The 18,699-nt window shown below is 38.9% G+C and overlaps 1 protein-coding gene across 3 annotated transcripts in view; it reads left to right on the top strand.

Annotated features, from left to right (window-relative positions):
• HERC4 (HECT and RLD domain containing E3 ubiquitin protein ligase 4) overlaps positions 1 to 18,699 on the top strand; it is a 30,318-nt gene that overhangs the window by 8,678 nt on the left and 2,941 nt on the right. For 2 of the 3 annotated variants that reach the window (XM_027896660.1, XM_027896659.1), the window contains exons 6-23: positions 416 to 507; positions 2,789 to 2,919; positions 3,907 to 4,067; positions 4,440 to 4,516; positions 6,589 to 6,713; positions 7,234 to 7,293; positions 7,799 to 7,910; positions 8,243 to 8,432; positions 9,302 to 9,474; positions 10,445 to 10,561; positions 12,763 to 12,786; positions 13,302 to 13,400; positions 14,432 to 14,599; positions 14,714 to 14,857; positions 15,724 to 15,890; positions 16,672 to 16,738; positions 16,944 to 17,026; positions 18,485 to 18,668. In XM_027896660.1, coding sequence (XP_027752461.1) covers positions 416 to 507; positions 2,789 to 2,919; positions 3,907 to 4,067; positions 4,440 to 4,516; positions 6,589 to 6,713; positions 7,234 to 7,293; positions 7,799 to 7,910; positions 8,243 to 8,432; positions 9,302 to 9,474; positions 10,445 to 10,561; positions 12,763 to 12,786; positions 13,302 to 13,400; positions 14,432 to 14,599; positions 14,714 to 14,857; positions 15,724 to 15,890; positions 16,672 to 16,738; positions 16,944 to 17,026; positions 18,485 to 18,668 — 2,174 coding nt within the window. The remainder of the gene's footprint in view (positions 1 to 415; positions 508 to 2,788; positions 2,920 to 3,906; positions 4,068 to 4,439; positions 4,517 to 6,588; positions 6,714 to 7,233; positions 7,294 to 7,798; positions 7,911 to 8,242; positions 8,433 to 9,301; positions 9,475 to 10,444; positions 10,562 to 12,762; positions 12,787 to 13,301; positions 13,401 to 14,431; positions 14,600 to 14,713; positions 14,858 to 15,723; positions 15,891 to 16,671; positions 16,739 to 16,943; positions 17,027 to 18,484; positions 18,669 to 18,699) is intronic. The other variant, XM_027896661.1, reaches the window with a different exon arrangement.

Raw genomic sequence — 18,699 nt, 5'->3', positions numbered from 1 at the left:
AGACATCAGCATTAAAAAGTTGCCTTTGTTCAACTGGATGACAAAGTTGATTTGTTCTGGTGATGAAGGAAGTTGTGCTTCCTAATTGCTCAGTGCTCCATTCTGTTGTGCCTTTATTAATATAAAGCTGTGTGTGTGAACACACATTCCAAAGAATAAATACCTACTGACACTGACTTACAGGAACATTTTAAAAACATGAGATCCAAAGTGTTTCAGTGCAGCAGTCCCTGTTTTTCCTGCAGCAACACTTCCATCTCCGAGATCCATAGACTCAGCCACAATGATTGCTTTGTGCCAGTGGTTTCAAAGTGCTGCTTTGACTGGAACGAAATTAGAATAAATGAGCAAAACTATTTGGGCTTTGATTTTTGTTTACAAAGTAGGTGACCTACTGCTTTATTAAACTGTTCAGACAGGTATGTTCCTACACTGCTGAAATCACTGAGAAGTCAGAAGGTTGTTCATATATGCTGTGGAGAAGATCATACTGCTGCCCTTACGAAGGTACAGTACTTAAAGTGTGTTTCTGCTTTAATGTTTTAATGTTTCCAGGAGAAAAATGCTGTCTGAATAGGAAATAATAAACTAAATCCTGAACAAATGGCTTCTAAGTTTATTGGATGAAGCTGAGGAAACATTGGTAAAATATTTGCAAAAAAATCCCCAGTACAAGAAATTTTTCAGCAGTCTTAAATTTTTGTCAGATTTGGTGAAACTGAGCAGACAAATCACAGCATTTTTGATCGGAAAGTGTATGTTTCATTATTAAAATTATGCAGGTATTGAATTTAGTGTATCCTAAAGGGATGAGCTCTTTTCTGACTGTAATGCCGCTAGAATTGCTGTTTTCATGATCAGACCAAATCACTCACCAAGTACCATCATGAACAGACTCACCTTGGGGAAGTTCATTTCATTTATTGCCCATCATAAGTGAGAGTACAGTTAATGAGGAATTAAGTATTGCAGGTGTTACTGTGTGAGATTCTGGGAAAAATTGATCACTTATTTCGAAGTGGATTTGGGGAAAAAACCAACATATTCTGTGTCAGTGCAGTGTGTTTGTACAGAGACCTAGGAATTAAAATTAATTATTGATAAATAAAATGGCTGAAATATGTCAAAGTACTTTATACAGAACTGCTGGCTAAGTGTATTATTCAGAGCCTTACTTTTAAACTTTTAAACTTATTTGGAAGTATTTAGGAGCAGCACAGAATATATAATGCTGCTGCTCATCCTTACACTCATTTTAGTGATGAATATTTTATTTCAAGTATCAGGTAATGGTAAGTGCCTTTATTTTGTAGTGGGTAAAATAATACATAGATGTCTTAATTTAAATGATTGACTCTTGGACATTTCTTTTTGGATTTAATAGTTGAATTAGATTTCAGCATTTAAATCAGTATATGTTAACATTTAGGCATTTCCTGCTTGCCACTCTCAGTAAAAAGTAACAATTTATAAGCAGAATATTTTGAGCTTACCACTGATAGGAGTAGAATACACTTTTGCCTGTTCAAGATTTGGGAAAGTGACTAAATAGCCAGTTCATGTCCAGATCTCTTGAGTTCAGAGTGTTATAGAAGGCATTAGGATTTTGAAAGTAATTCTTTTTAATGTTTTATTTCTGGAGAGGAAAAAAAAAATTGTGTTTATTTACTTTGGGTAAAGGTGCTAGTTTGAATTTTTATGCTGCAGCAAGTTAAAACTTGTTCTGAGGATTATCTGCCTAAATGTGCTCATAACTTGTTTATAGAAGCTTAATTTTCTGCAGTGAAAGGAAAAGACTGTTCATAAATAATTGCCTTTTGTCCTAAAATATTCTCTCACTTTGAAAAAATATGTCCACTTCCTTATCCTGAAATTGGTATTGATGTGAGGTTTGGGAAATACAGAATGCAAAGCAAACAGCAATCCCTGACTTGCCTTCTAAATGCTTATTTTCCCTTTTCACGTATAGAAGTGAACTTCAAACTTGCTTTAAAGCTGATGGACTCCATGGATAACTGCACTGTCCTTTCATGAGAGGCCTTGCAGAACCAGGGTTTGATGCACGTGTTGTGGACAGCACTGTGTGTATTTGTGAGCGTTCTGCAGGGCCTTCTGATCCAGAAAAACCTCTCCCTGTTTGTTCTCCTCACCCACTGAGGGAGCCTGTTGGTTTTGCTCAGTGGATGTGATGATTTCCAGCTGAGGTTCAGGCTGAGGCAGGGGAGAATTGAAAGAAACAGCTTTACAATTTCTAAGCATTTGAAAACAACAAGTTTCTAGGTTGTTGTAAGGTAAGTTGCATAATTACCTGCCTTACAACACTGTTGAAATGTTCTGGTTTCTGATGCTTTCAAATAGTGAAGCTGTTTCAGTCATACTCTGCATCATCTGCCTGAGGAGAGCAGCTTCCTGCTTGCTAGTGACATTAGAATTTGTACTCAGAGTTTCAAAGCCAAAGAAAATTGGAAAAGAGGGAAGCAAAATGAGGATTAGTATCTGTTAATGACACAAGTTAATGATAGGACTGTTGTACCATGATATGGAAATGACACAAGTGTGATTTAACATGAGTAAGGTAATGCTTCATAGCTGTGCCACACTGTCAGAACTGCAGTTAACCTGTGACCCTTTTGTGTCTCAGGGCCCTGCTGTGCATGTGTATTTTCTCTCCTTTCCCCACAGTCACAAAATCAGCAGACCAGCAGATGGATTGTTAAATCCGTATTTCCGTTAAGTTACTTGTGCTGAGATACACTGTAATTTTAATGCAAATAATTTATTTGTTTAGGAAGGTGGGGTTTTTACCTTTGGAGCTGGAGGCTATGGTCAGTTGGGACATAACTCTACCAGCCATGAGATAAACCCAAGGAAAGTTTTTGAGCTTATGGGGAGTGTTGTCACGCAGATCACTTGTGGCAGGTAAGGCCTGTTCTGTGCTAGCACTGTAATCTTAAGGATAACTTGTTTTGTTCTAAAACTTCACACCTATTGCAATATGAAGTGGGGTTTTCCTTACCCTTCATGATGAGGGAAGACAAACTGATCCCTAACAAAAGGTGTATTTAAAGATGTTATGGGGATTTTAAAAGCATTCAGTAGAAGAACTAAAGGAAGTTGTCTATTTGAGAGGCTCTGATTCTCTAAACTGAAAGTGAGAGCAATAGTGTGAAGTGTGAAGGTGTTTAGTGCTGTCACTTCATCTTTTCCCATTAAAGAACAAGTGTGTTTGGGAAGGTACATGAGCAGCACTGAGAATAAGTGTAAAATTTGGGAAAATAACCTGTTTTATGAAGTACCTGTAATACTGTATGGCAGTTGAGTTCCTCATGAGCTTTTTATTCTGTGTATTACAAGAGCACCCAAGAAATGGAAAAAATTCCCAGCACACATGAAAATACAAAGAATTGCACTCTAAGAAGAAAAAAGAGTGAGGGAAGCAGCATATTTGTTTTGAGAGGGGCTCACCATTATTCAGGTTAAAGAATATGTAAATGTGAAGGTTTAGTTGACATCATATGCATTCACTCCCTTTCCATAGTTCACAGAAATTCACTGCTGGTTCTTCACAGGTTCATGATTGGAGAGAGGACATTAGAGTTGAGAAGGATGGGAGGTGAAAGGGGGTAAAGGCAGTCTGGTGGAAACTTGACATTTCTGAATGTCTAGAGGTGTGCTCTGAAGGTCAGACGGGGCAAAGCACCGGCATTTCCATTCCCTGAACTCTTCCATGGCAATGGGATACTGCCTATTGGAGTGCATGCCAGTGGCAGTGCATTGCCAGGAGAGAAGTGGAGCAGTGGATGTGACAGGACCTTTTAAGACAGTGTTTAACACAGTTCTTAGAGGGGCCTGCCCAGAGCACGTTATAATGCTTGGGTTTCTGTTCCTGAATTCTGTTTGCCCTAGGCAGCACACCACTGCATTCGTTCCTTCCTCGGGGAGAATTTATTCCTTTGGACTCGGAGGAAATGGGCAGTTAGGTACAGGAACAACCAGTAACAGGAAAAGTCCCTTCACAGTGAAAGGAAACTGGATTCCCTACAGTACTCAGTGCCCGATGACCACAGGTAAGCAACGTCTGGCATATTTACTTCTTGGTTTTCTGTTCCTTCATAGTGTCTTAAAATTGTTGAGATTTAAACCAAGTATGGGCTATAATCACTTGCTTCCAAGCAGTTTGTTTCCACTGTGTTCCTACAGTCCATTCCTGCTGTAGAAAGTACATTCTTGCTTCTGCTGTTGGGTTGGGTCCTGTGGTAGCACTACAACTAAAACTTAACCTCAGGTCAGGATGGTCTCGGCTATTGTGTTGCAAAGATGTGCTTCACTGAGGTTCTGCAGCAAAGGAACCTTTTTCTGACCCAGTGTTGATTGCAGTGTCTTAATTATTTTTTCAATTTCCCATTTTCACAGTGGCCTGTTTTTTGTTCCTATTGCAGAAAGTGAGGAGTGTTACTGTGTCAAGAGAATTTTCTCTGGTGGGGACCAAAGTTTTGCGCACTACTTTTGTCCTCAGGTAACAAATTAAATATGCTTTGGTTCCAAAACTTGTCAAAGTTGAATTTTAGGTTTTTTGATGCATTTTAAAAGGTTTTGAAGGTGACTATAATGTAAAGTTTGTTGGAGCAGTGTAGAAGCAAAAGGTACTAAGGGAATGTAGCAATTGGAGTACTTGGATCCCGTTAGTGAGTGTGAACTGTCAGGAGGCTCTTGAGACTGTCTGACATAACTTTTCTTCTTGATGGATGAATGCACTTCTTTTCATGTCATAAAGGAAAAACTGATGAAATATTTGAACTCTTTACTCCTGCCCAGTCCTCCTCAGTAATTCCTAACTGCAGCTATGCTGTCTTCTGCTCTGGAGCCATTTTAACTTACCACAACAATGCTTCCACAAAGGAAACAAATGAAACTTCTTGCTAAAAATTACAGGTGGTTTGTTACATGATAGTTTTATGCTAGTCTTAAAAACTTAAATATTAAAAGAACAACAATTAATCAGTTTAAATTCTAGTACTTAAGAAAAAAAAGAAGTCTAGAAGGACTTTACAGTAAAACTGGCCATGTGGAAGTGTGATGGAAAGGAAATGCTATTGGAGGATGGGTTGGGAGGAAAAAACAAGATGAAGTTACGTGGGACTGTTTCCAATGCAGCTCAGCAGATATTGGACCATAGGGATTAATGAAGCATCAAGAGTTGAGTGTGTAGGGTGAAAACTAATTTGGGCAGAAGGGAAGATGTATTTTAGTGGGGAAGCATGTTTGCCAAGAAAAACTGAGCACAGGTCAGACTTGCAGCAACCCCTGGTGCTCAGAGCCTGTTTTGGTTTTACAGAACTAGCAGTTTTTCTAGGACTGATTGTTTTTTTCTCTTAATTCTGATTGAGTTTTAACTATTGTTGTATTTGAGAGAAACTTGTCTAGCAGGTGTAGACTGGAAAAATTACTTTTGTATAAGCTTGAAACTTCTCTGTTAAAACTCCCTCAAAAACTTCCTTGTGTGCAATTTTCGTAATTACTGGAGTAGTTCCTGACTGACTAATTGAGATGAGCTGGAGACTGTGAATGCAGGCATTGTGGCTTGTTCTGGACAAAAAGTATTAGCAATAGATGATCTTTGATGCTGAAAAACTATCCCTTCTAGTACTCTTTAGTTTGGTAATTTGTACTGAATTCTTTCAAAGTTACGTTGAGCACTGTACCCCTGGGACTTGTGTGTCCTTGCCAGTGCAGGAGGCACAGCCAGAATCTGTTTGTTTTCTCAAGTCAGTGTTTGGGTAGCTCAGTTCCCTCAGTTGTGATTTAAGTGACACTTTGGCTGGACGCAGGGGAATGGCAAGAGGCTTCTTCATCCTGATGCTGTAGGATGGGATGAGAAGTGCTGATTTTTGGCAGCAGATAGTGGTTGTCGTACTAAGTCAACCGTGTTCTCAGACTGCACCATCAGGAGAAATGTTTCCTTTTACTAGCTTAATCTTATTTTTTGTGCTATGTGCTATCTCTTTTTGAACCAGTGCTCTTACTCAATGACCTTGGTTCTCCTCCTCTTTACTATTAGAAGCCTTTGTGGCATTCATTTTACATGAGCAGCACTTCAAATTGCAGCTCATCTGATGATGCATGTTCAGAGAAACACGATTCATTCCCAGAGGAACCCGATGGCAGTGGGGTAGAGGAACAGCTGTCTGAAAAATTGAATGACTCCTTTTCTGTGTGCTCACAACTTGGCTGGGAACTGAGTGGCTCGCAGTGGCTGGAGAGGAGAGATGCTTCCTACTTGTGTCTAAAGCTTGTTTAGTGTTCAGCAGGTAGAAAAGTACTCTATGTTTAAGGAGTTTGCCATTCAGTAAGCTGTGGTGTGAAGTAACCCACCAGTCAAGATGTATTTAGAGTATGCTCTGCTTTCACAGTGAATGCAGAACTACTTGAATACAGTAAATTTTTTCCTTGGGTGTATCTCACGGTAATAGTCTAGGTAGGCAAATTGTCACTCAGTGGAGAAAGGAGCTGCTCAACCACAAGGCTGATCTTTCTGGAAATCAATTCTGTATGCCTGATTCTTTATGCTTTCTTTTAAAATTTATTTAGAATATGGTGCCACCAGATGATTTTAGGTATCCCGACCTTTTGAAGCAGATTTGGACTGTGAATGAAACGTTTATTCAAAAATTGCTGACTTTCCCATCTGGAAGACTTCCTGTAGAAATAGCTAAGTAAGTGATGTTGAGGAAGTAAGTTGTCTTTCATAATTTTACTTATGAGTTGAGTATTAATGGGGATTTGGGCATACATAGCCAAGGCTATTTTTAGTTACCGATTTTATGACGTGCAGAGCTCTTGCTGTGCTTTCATTGTTGTGCTTATTGAGTAGTTTAAATCCTTTAGACTGTGTCTTTCTGTCCCAGTGTAGATGACTATGCAAGTTTAAATTATCTTATTGCACACTGAAAAATAGCAACGTATGTAAGGCAGAACGAAAACAACTCAAAGTTTATTGCTTCTACTTTAATAGAGGAGGATGCAAAGCAATTAAATTGCAATACTTGCCATGATTTAAGCTGTCTTAAGCATTTTCTTGAATCGAAGATTTTATCTTGTATTGTTTAGTCCCATTCAAGTCAGAGTCCCATCCTTTGTACAATGTAATTTATTAGGGCTTACATCCAGCTTTCTTATTGCAATGCTGATTTGTAGAAGGAAAACAAAGTGTAACATTGGTGTGAACAATTGCAGTGAAATCGATGGAACGTTCTCCTCAGCCGGGTGCCTCAATGGGAGCTTTTTGGCTTTGAGGTAAGTGGTCCTGGTGTTAAACAAGCATTCCTGTGCTCAGCATTATAGGTTGCAACCTTCTCAGTGGCTCTTGTTTGACATGGAATGCCTTCCCAGGGGCTTCCCTGTGTTCCTGCTGCACTGATCCCGCAGTTTAAACTTGCAGCTCCTTTACCAAACCCAGTGCTTTGTCAGCTGGCCCCAGGGCAGCCCCACTCGTGCCTCTCCTGGGAAGCGTGTGCTGCTGCCTGGCTGCTGCCATCTCAGCCAGCAACACTCACCACATTTCTCAGCTTGTTCATAATTCAGGGGGAGTTTGTTGCACAGACTGGTTTAGATCCTAGTGTTTTTACCTGATTGTCTTTCACTTAGAGAAGGCTTTTTCCAATTGTTTCTAAGGTCATACAAGCAACAGGACTCTGATGCATTTTAATTCTTTAGTAGGTGTAAAATTCAAGGGGGGAAAAAATGTTGAGTTGCTGAGAACACAGGATTCATTTTTTCTGTATTTTTTTCCTTTGTGCAGCAATGATGATCATTACAAAACCAGCACTAGATTCTCAGGGGTTGACATGAATGCTGCTAGACTACTATTTCACAAACTCATACAGCCTGAGCACGCTCACATATCACAACAGGTTGGTGCTGCATATTTTCCTTATGTTTGGGATTATCTTTCTGCATTACAAGTCTGCAGTAATACTACTCTTATGCTTGCTCCAACCCTTTAAATATATTTATTTACTCAATGATACATCAACTGCAAATATGTAAAAATGTATTGTGTTGTAACAATTAAGTAACACATTGGCATACTCTACTATTTACCGTATTGTCTTGTCTCTAAATGTATTATAGTCGTAATTTATAACTCCTAATTATTGTTTTCTAGATGAGTTTTTATATAGGTGAGCATTTGTTTAAATTCTCAACTGCATTAAAATAAACAGAATTTTATGATGTGCTGTAGGTGGCAGCTAGTTTGGAAAAGAACCTTATTCCCAAATTGACCAGCTCCTTACCAGATGTTGAAGCTTTGAGGCTGTATCTCACTCTACCAGAGTGCCCACTGATGAGTGATGAGAACAATTTCACAACATTAGCTATTCCTTTTGGAGCAGCTATTCTGAACCTAGAAAAAGCTCCTTTGAAAGTTCTTGGTAAGAAACTGAATTTCTACTGCTGAAACTGAGGATCTCTAGATGAAAATGTATAGAAATTCCATCAGGAAAGACTTGGTCTTGGCAACACCTGCTGTGTATTTACAGTTCTGTAGGATTTCCCGGTGAGAAAGTTAAGGCTTAACGTTGCTTGGTGTAAGAAAACACTTATTCTGTTGCTTCTGGGTGAGTTAACAGGCCACCCCTATGAATTCAGCTGGTATTTTAAGCTCTGGAGGGATTCCATTTGGGAGGAGTTAAACTGTGCAGTTCAGTGTATTTGATATGTGTCTTTGCCCTTTAAAGTGAAAGTGATGTGGTCAGACAGGTAACAAGCTCTGAGCAGCTCACAGAAGTGTTGCAGAGCAGATGTTAAATTGGCTTGGTTTGGATTTCAGCACCTGTTCTGTTGCTTCTGAGCAGTTCATCTTGTCTCACTGATGCAAATATGCAACTGAGAGTAGCTCTGTTTTTTAGCTCTGCTTCTTTGCACCTTCGTATTGTGGCTCCTGTCAGCTGAAATTCAGCTTAAGGAATCGAGGTTTCAGAATATCTCCTTTTTAATTGGTACCTTTTTGAGAGGGTCCTTCCTTCTTCCTCGGTTCTTTTTTACCTTGCAACCTGTCTCTTGTGTTTTTCAGTAGTTTTTGGTGAGAGTAAAGAGCTTGTCTGCTGTAAAGAAAAGCAAAGTGATAGTTTTTTTTTGAAGAACTGATGTGTAACAATAATGATGTGTTAAAACTTTTTTTTTTTTGAGAGTCTTAAGTAATTGATAATTATGCTTTCTAGCCAAACACGTGTTTTTGGTAAAAGGATATGATAGCATTGCAGTGGCAAGTACAAAATTTGTGCTCACTGTGTGTTGACAGAAAATTGGTGGTCTCTACTTGAACCTCCGTTGTTTCTCAAGATAGTGGAACTCTACAAGGATGTTGTAGTCCACCTTTTGAAGCTGTGCAAGATTGGCCTTCCACCCTCTGATAGAAGAATCCTTACCAATTTCCTACACACAGCTTTCAGAGTTCTGGAAATACTGCACAGAGTATGTTTATGTCATTTATAAGCAATTACTTTGCTGTTTGTTTTTGTCAGCATCTGTGTGCTGTGTAGTAGTTAAAAGTTACTAAAGAGTTAAAATACTTAGAATTTTATCTACAGAACTACCTGTAGTTGTTCTGTCTGGACCTGTGAACCGCTGGGATTTGGATTTTGTTGGGACCCCAGACTGAGCTGGTCATTGGCGTTGTGAGAGTGTGGGTTAAAGTGAGAGGGCAAAAGGGGGTGACATATCTGGGATGTGTCATGGATTTAGTGTCTGGTGGTGTGGAGGGGGAATGGGGATGGGGGAGATGTTTGTGAACAGTAGGCCGAAATTATCTGCTTATAAAGACAGAACCTTTATAACTATCTTGCTGCTTTGCAAGTTAACAGTGCTTAACAGCCCTTGGGAAAAGAACTGTGTATTAGGAAAATGAGGATGCTTCTGGATTAAAATTATACCTTAGAGACAAGCCTTTGTATAAGGCTTGTAGGAAGTTATTTTTCCACGTCTCTCTTGCTTTTTTTTTTTTTTTTTTTTTTAAACTTAATGCTTTTAAATGAAAACTGTCCCTCTTCTCACAGGTAAGGGAGATAGTGTTCCTACTATAATTAAGAATAGAGTTCTTGAATCATAGTTCTTTAACTTGTGCAAATACAGGAACATGTATTTATTGCATTGCATACATGAATATGTATATTATCAATGTTCCTGTGGGATATGTTTCAAAGTGACAGCATTATGTGATACTGTAAGCACAGTTAATTTTATTTTTCTCTGAATCTTTGGTGGGACTGTGAATAATCCATGTATCCATGTCTTTAACATTGTTTTTTGCTTTCTTGTAGGCACTGTTGTTTCTCTAGAATTTTTTTAGTAGCTGGGTTTCTGTGGCTGATGTATCAAATGCTTGAAAAACATGGAAAATATCCCTGTGAAAGCTAATAAAAAAACCCACATTGCACTTCTTTAGGTAAATGAAAGAGGACAAGTTATACAGTATGACAGATTTTACATTCATGAGATACAAGATTTGATAGACATCAGAAATGACTATGCCAACTGGTTCCAGCAGCAGGTGTTGGGAATGGTAAGTTTTGTTAGTTTTTATTTGGGTTTTTGTGGGTTTTTCCTCTCATGTTTTGTTTGTTTTATCCCTTTAGAGAGGTCTGTAGATTCTCTAAACATGGGCACTTTCTTGTCATAAAAATACCTTCACAGGTCACTGGTGCTGAACAGATCATGTCAGGTACGAGCTAAGGAAGAATTGTTAAGTAGATGTGCTTCTTCTAGGGTTTAATTTTTAGGACTAACACTGCTCTACATTTGAATCTGTCAATTAAAAAGTGATTTAGAATGCTGTCACTTTAGACTTACCTTGTCAGGAAAGTTGGGAAAGTAGTAATTCATGATAGGAATGCATCCAGAATAATCTGAATTGCTGCATAAGATAGGTTGAGTCGATGAGGAAGCTGAAACTGTCTTGGATAATGAAGTTAAGAAGCATAATAAGGAGTTGCAGGGGCAGATAAGTGATGTGTTCTGAGTATAGCAACAAGAACTGAGGTAATTAATTCCTGGATCTGTAAACAGAAGAGTAATAAATGGGAGTAAATTACTGACTGTACAAAGAATTAGTGAGTGGCGTAGGGTTTTACCACAGTTCTTTGACTTGAATCAAGTTCTGTTGACTGTTGAGTAAGTTAATGTGCTTTTTCTACCAACCTAAATTCGACTCTTTTGCAACAGCACCTGGAAGGTCCTGAACACGGGAGACCTACTTTTAGTGTGTCTGAGGGATGCAAAGGAAGTGATGCTGTGTACCAAGGAGTTAAAATCATAACAGCAGGGACACTGGGGAGCAGAGGGGAGCAGTGAGTCAGGACTGGCTTGGCTGACAAAATAACCAGTGTCTGAGGGAGGTGCTGGTGATATTCCAAATGACATGGAGAAGCCACGGGTGAGCACTGCAGGGCCTTGGAATCAGGGCCAGGCTGTGCATTTGGAACAGAGAAGGGTACGGAAGTGGTGGGATTTTAGTGATAACCATTGCAAGTGCTCTTTCAATGGACATAAACACAAAGTGCATGTGTCATGATCAGAGAGGACAGCACTGAGAATGGGAAAATGGGAGCTGGAAAACTGCTTTGTAAAGTCTTAAACTCCATTTGTTAACTAACCCAGAAGACTGAGCAGTACCTCTGACATTACTGAGAATATACTAGGTATGGAATTTTCCATCAGTCGTTTGAACAGTTTTAAGTTGAGCAGAAGAATTTATTTATTTTAGGACTGAAAGAAATTCCATGGTCTTATGCAGATCTCCTTTGTACATAGTTGTGATGGCCTTTTCCTGCCTGCATATCCACCAGTTTCCCATGTTCCTCCTTTTAAAACTGTAAGAATCCCTACTTGCCCGTTGAGTCAGGAGAAATGAACCAAAATTTCTTTTGCCAGTGCAACTTCTATTGCCTTAACTTGTGGCACAAGTGTTTGTTCAGTTCCTTAACCAAAATATAAAGTGAAAAGTTTAGAAGAAAGGAAAATCTGGGAAGTATACAGAGTATTCTCAGAAGCTTAGAAGAAAATACTTCTGTTCTTTCAACAATAAGAAAAAATGAGTGGGGCAAAATGGAAGGTACTAAATAATGGGCTATTGATTTGAATAGATGTTCTTGAAATACAGCTTAAAGGGGACATGAAAAGCCATTTGAATTACAAATAAATAATGGTAGATACAGGAGGAGTACAACATTGAATAAATCCACCCGTGACAAATGGGATGCTCAAATCTGATATTAAATTCCAGGAGTCAGTTGCTTTTCTCATATCGTTTCTTAGAGACCCAAATGATTCTCGAGACTTCTTGGTATGGTAGTGGGATTTTTCTGTATTTTTTAATTTTTGCTCATAAAAAATATTTTGCATTTAATTTTACATGCTGCAGACATTTGAGAATGAAAATACATGGGTTAAAGACAGATGCCATTTATTAATGTGTGGAAGTAAACATTTAAAATGTTATGATTTTTTTACATCCAAGAAAATATTATACTTTAGTGGTTCCTATTTTTAAAGACTGATAAACAGGGTGCTGAAAGACAAACTTGTCTTTGGTGGATGAATTAGAACATTTACGTTTAATATTTATTTCTCAGTAAACCTTCTTTTGGGGGGGAAACTGTAAACAAATATTTTTTAAATTCTACATCAGAGATGAATAATTAATGCAGACACTAATGCTGCTTTTTCATCTTAATTGTTGCTACCTTTGTGCAAATGCTGTCATAGGATGTCAACCATGGATTAACCGAGGTAAGATTGGTTGCAGTCTGATTTCTTTTGCAGAGTGGAAGGAAATCAGAAATGTGAATGTCAAGGCTTGTCTGCTGTGTTCTGTTGGGATAAAGCTTTAATTCAGCTATGGCTGTAACGTGAAAAGATCTTGGTGGGGCAAAAATATGTAATTCTCTGGATTGCAAATTTGGAGCAGCAGTTGGAAAAAAGGGCTACTTTTAGATCCACTAGCTGCGGTAAAAGTTGCTAAATTAAAATATGCTAAGTGAGAGTGTTGTTTGTGTCTGTTTTGGTTTGATTGGGGTTTGTTGGTTTTTTTTTTGTTTGTTTGTTTTTCTTTTTGCCGAAGTAATAAATGATTGGAAAGCTCCTTAGTATTCCTAAGATGCTTTGTTCTCGTACTGATAATGAGTGAAGACTGGGTTCCCTTTCCAGTGAAATGGATGTATGAAATGAGTCCTGTTGCAGTGGTTTTTGCAGCCATGGTGGTGGTTTTAAATCAGCAGAGCTCTGACGTGGCTCTTTCCGTTCAGTTGACAGAGATTCCTGTTATCATTTGCACGTACCCGTTTGTGTTTGATGCCCAGGCAAAGACAACTCTCTTGCAGACAGATGCAATCATACAGATGCAGGTGAGAGTTAATGTTAGTTTTTCATGGTTATGAATTTATTACTTTTTCATCTTAGTTGTGAGCCTTGAGAGGGGGTTCCTCTCTTGGGGTTTTTTTGTTTGTTTGGGCATTTTTGGTTGGGTGTTTTTTTTAACACTATGTAACCTCTTCTCCATAAGAATGAAGGATCTGGCTTTAATCTTAAGGTATTTTCTTGATAGAAGGTAGTGGTTTTGTGGGTTTGGGATCTCACTGAAATGAGATTATTTCATAATTACATACATTTCCAAGGAACTTTTTTTTAGTAATGACATGGCTTGTTAACAACCCATGGTACAGGTATAAACCCTGCAAACAAATAACAATGAAAAACCCCTGAGAATCCCCCCCAAAAAACCCACCCACCCACTCACAACAAACAAACAAACAAACAAACAAACACCCCCAAAAAAACACCCCCCCCAAAAAAAAACCCAAAAAACCCCACCAAACCAACCCCTACCAAAAAACGACCCCACATCCTTTATGAGCAGACATTGAATGTTTCTATTACAAATATTGACTGGTATTAAAACACACAAACTTTCAAGAGTTCTCTGCCCTGTTCAGGACATTTGCAACAGCATTTTGTTTTGCAAACCATTTTATTACAAAAATTATCATACAAATGAAATAAATTGCTTTTCATTCTGGGAACTAGCTTTTAATAGATGTTTTCATGTCAGATTTGTATTCAACAGCTTAGTTTACGTTAGTTAGAATGCAGGATTTTTTTATTTCCTTTTTTTTGAATGAAATGTCAAAAACTGTGTTCTAAGACTTCCCTGAACATTAGCATTGATGAGACTGGTGGGTAAAGGAAAATATATTTCCTGAAACTATAAATATTTCCTGAGATAAATACAAAGACAACTTGGGCAAATTCAGTAGCTCTTGTAACACCTCTTCCCATTCACGTCTTCTGCGCTTTTAAAGGCAAGACTGATGGAAAATTAATATTGAGAGGAATGTTTTAGTCCCTCCTGACACTTTAACTTTGGGTTTTTTTCCAGATGGCTGTTGACCAGGCTCACAGGCAGAATTTGTCCTCTCTCTTTCTGCCAGTATTTGAATCTGTCAATCCTTGCCTGATACTCATGGTACGGAGAGACAACATTGTAGGAGATGCTGTGGAGGTCCTGAGGAAAACAAAGAATGTAGACTACAAGAAACCACTCAAGGTATTAAAAATGCCTCAAAGTGCCTTTCACTGCAAATAATTGAGAATGTTTTGGGGCAAACCTTGCTTGACAGTCTGTTCTGCAATTCAGTGCTGACTGAGTTGTGTCTTTCAGGTTATTTTTGTAGGGGAAGAAGCTGTTGATGCTGGAGGTGTTCGCAAAGAGTTCTTTTTGCTCATCATGAGGGAGTTGCTAGATCCCAAGTATGGAATGTTCAGGTATTATGAAGAGTCCAGGCTGATCTGGTTCTCTGACAAGGTAGGGTGCGTTCTATGTTCAGTAATTTTACTTTCACTTACAATATTTATATTAATAACATATGAACATGGTAGTTTGTGGTAGTTGTGTTCCAGGAGGAGGAGCTGCAGCAAGTATTGTCATAAAATGTTTGTCATTGTTAGATAAAACCTTCCCCTTCTGTTTTCCCCATTCCTTGCTTACTCCTTACCAGCTGGCCCCACCCCAGACATATCAGGGAGAAGTACCAGCCAGAACAAACTGATTCCAAGAGCAGAATCAGTCAAGGTGGCAGAGAAAACATTCCTGAAGTGGCCTGTTGAACAGGTCCTCCTGTGCTCAGTCCCATGTCTGGGTGATAGGTGGTCACCTTGTTGTACTTTCTCAGAAGGTTTGGTCACTGCAGTTTTAGTCCTTCAGAGACAGGCACTGACTAGGGGGGCTGTATCACAAATGTTGACGTTTCCAGGTTTGTTTTAAGCCTTGGCCATTCACTCCAAGGGGGCCAAGAGGGAGCTTCTCCCCCTTCTTGTCAGTAATAATTTCTTAAAAGATTGCCATATCTTCAAGCACTGAACAGTGCAATGCACTGACAAAACCAGAATCTCAGTGCAGTGTTTGAGCAGTTTGTGTCACGTGGAACACAGAATATGTTGTAGCTCCCCCTTTTTTTTTTCTGAGTAGAAAGGATTCTGTTTCCTTGGATTTCAGTCTCAGCTGGTTAAACTTTATCCTATTTTCACCAGTATTTAGAGATACCTACATATTTAAAGAAAATAGAAATGAAATTCACTCAGATTATACTGCACTGTACACTGTTTCCTGGACTCTGCAAGATTAAAATAACTTCTTTATTTTAAACCATGTTATCTGTTTTCTGTTCTTAGACCTTTGAAGACAGTGACTTGTTTCATTTGATTGGTGTTGTCTGTGGGCTAGCAATATATAATTTTACTATTGTAGACCTTCATTTTCCTCTGGCTTTGTACAAAAAGCTATTGAATAAGAAACCATCCCTGGATGACTTAAAAGAATTGATGCCAGATGTTGGCAGGTAAGCAAGAAAAAAAAATAGGTGCTGCTAGAAACTAATTTTTAAGACAACATTTGCCTGTAAGAATAGAGCAAGGTTCTTTTTTTTGATTTCCACACTAACTGGATAAACAGCTCAGAGTAACTTTCAGCCATGGTGTCGTTTGGGAAAAGATACCCAGTGTTGTGGAACACCTCTTGTGAATGCTTGGTGTTACTGTTTGTGCCTTTTACTGTTCTACGAGAAATTCAGGGGGAAAAATATTCAGACCCCTTAAGTTTTAGTCATTAATTTTGTAAGCCTAAGTGTGAATGTAGTTTTAGTTCCAAGTGGCTTAAGTCCATTGAGAAAATAGTTTTGCTTAGGAACAAATATGCGTTAAGTATTTGCCTTTGAGTAGGGATTTGAATAGGAGGTTCAGGTGAGTGGAAAAAGGATGTTTGAATTGCCACAGTGTTTTCAGAGATTCAAGGAGAAATCAAAAAGATGTCAATGGAAGAGCCAGTCAATGGTTATTAAGTATTTACTACCTCTGGTTTGGGAATCCCTTAACTGAAGTCTAAGAGAGAAATCTTCTCTTCACGGGGGGGATAATCAATAGGAAATAACACTAAAAGTAATAGTAAAACCAATGCTTGAGATTTCCCAGCACTGCACAAGGTGTAAGTCAATGAGCTAATAAATGAAATCACAGTAGAAAGACATTTTCCAAACTTGAGTTACCAAAACATAAAGAACACTTCAGGAAAATACGTTCGTCTGTCTTCCCCCTGGTGAGAGTGCTCTGTACCTTATTTTGCAGGGGAATGCAACAGCTCTTGGACTATCCAGAGGATGACATAGAAGAAGCATTTTGTCTTAATTTTACTGTAAGTTTTGTGTGGTGTTTGAAGTATGTCTTATAAAGCTCATGCCTTCTGTTACCATTGCCTCTGAAGGAGCATTTGAGCAAAAGCATCAGCTGATTCCTACGAGTTCTAGTTCTGTGTCTGCCATTCGTGTTGCTGTTAGCTAAGGGTGGGAAGAATTGCTTTATGCAGTAAATGAGATTTGTACTGTCTTTGTTTCAAACAGATCACTGTGGAAAATTTTGGTACAACAGAAATTAAGGAGCTTGTTCCTAAAGGTGCTGACATTCCTGTAGTCAAACAAAATAGGTGAGTTCCATGGCTTTTACAGGGTGGTTCAGCGTTGCTTTCTGCCTTGGGAATGTAACTGGGCTATAAAGACCCTTTGCTGAGCTCTTGCACTGCTGTTGGAGAGCAAAACTACATTGGCTGTTTTCCCAAGCTGCTCTCATGTGTGTTGTTAAAATAGCTGTTGTCTTGCATTGACACTGGTGTGGGCTTCCCACAGAAGCTGTGGCTGCCCCATCCCTGCAAGTGTCCAAGGCCAGGTTGGATGGGGCTTGGAGCAACCTGGGATAGTGGAAGGTGTCCCTGTTCATTGGCCAGGGTTGGACTAGATATTTGGAGGACCCCTCCAAGTCAAACCAAAACCATTTCTTAAGATTAAAAATGTTTGTGGTTCTGCAGGAAGTTATATATCATGGAAATTCAGTGAGTAATGAAGAGAACTTTGACCTAAGTGCCGTTATTTGGCAACTATTCATATATGAATATTATTTTAGTGAAGTCTTCCCTTTGTAGAGCAAGATAACATAAGATAAATTAATCTGATATTACTGTCAGAAAAATGTGTGACAGGTGGGTTTTTTCCCTTGGTCAACAACTCAGTGACTGTGATTTATAAAAGCAGCCTCTCCCACCCTTTGTTCCCTTTTTGCTTCTGGAGAGTAGGGAGAATATATCTGGTGGTGCTTTTGTCTCTTTTTGCAGAATACTATCACTTCCTCTTTCTCAGTTCCTCCCATGTATTCCAGTATGTTCTTTAATCTTCATGGATTGTCTGTGCTTGTACTTTTCCCAGAGTAAAGGGAGAGTGGCATGGAAAGAGCATACTCTGTGACAGCTGAATGCACATGTAAAACACGAGAGCTTTGCAGTTCTCTGGTGTAGGTTTGATGTTCTGTCACAGAGTGACAGTAAAATTGGAGTTGAATAATGAGAAAAGTTTCCAGGTGCCCATGGAATGCCTGCTGCACTCTGTCATCACACATTGCCTTGCAACAGTGAAGAATTCCTCTTTCTCAAGAGCTGAATTTTCTGTGATGCTTTGATTGATTTTAATAATTATTAACATACAGCATACACTCTGCCACTGTAGAAACTAACAGTGTTCACTGGGAGTGATTAAAAAAACCAACCTCCATAATGTTGAATTATCACATGAAGGAATTTTAGTTCTCCCCTAAATGCTGCAGAAGATGTTTCCAGCAAGATACAGGAACTCCTTGTCCCAAAGCCCAGATAACAGGCCATCTGTTTTTCTGTATCCTGGCTCCTTGGCACTGATCTTTCTACTGGATAAGAGTCAAATGTCCATTTGAGGTTGATTAGCATTTTTAGTGCTAATATGGTAATCTTTTTAATGAAGAAAAACACAACAGTGAGTTTAACCAGTGGGTGTGTTCACACAGAAATGGCCGGTGTTTCGGTGGTAATGATGACACGTGCTTGTTTTTTATTTTCTCAACATATTTCTTCTTTGTACAGGCAAGATTTTGTAGATGCATATGTGGATTACATCTTCAACAGATCTGTGGCTTCCTTGTACAGTGCATTCCATGAAGGCTTCCACAAAGTGTGTGGGGGTAAAGTTCTTCAGCTCTTCCAGCCCAGCGAGTTGCAGGCAATGGTGATTGGGAACACAAACTATGACTGGAAAGAGCTGGAGAAGGTAAGAACCAGAGCTGGCTGTTGGTGTCATA

This window comes from Empidonax traillii, unplaced genomic scaffold (genome assembly GCF_003031625.1).
Source record: "Empidonax traillii isolate 1590-97213 ecotype Southwest subspecies unplaced genomic scaffold, ASM303162v1 scaffold508:size451158, whole genome shotgun sequence".
In the NCBI taxonomy this organism is placed as follows: Eukaryota; Metazoa; Chordata; class Aves; order Passeriformes; family Tyrannidae; genus Empidonax; species Empidonax traillii.
This window is presented reverse-complemented; position numbering and strand designations above follow the sequence as displayed.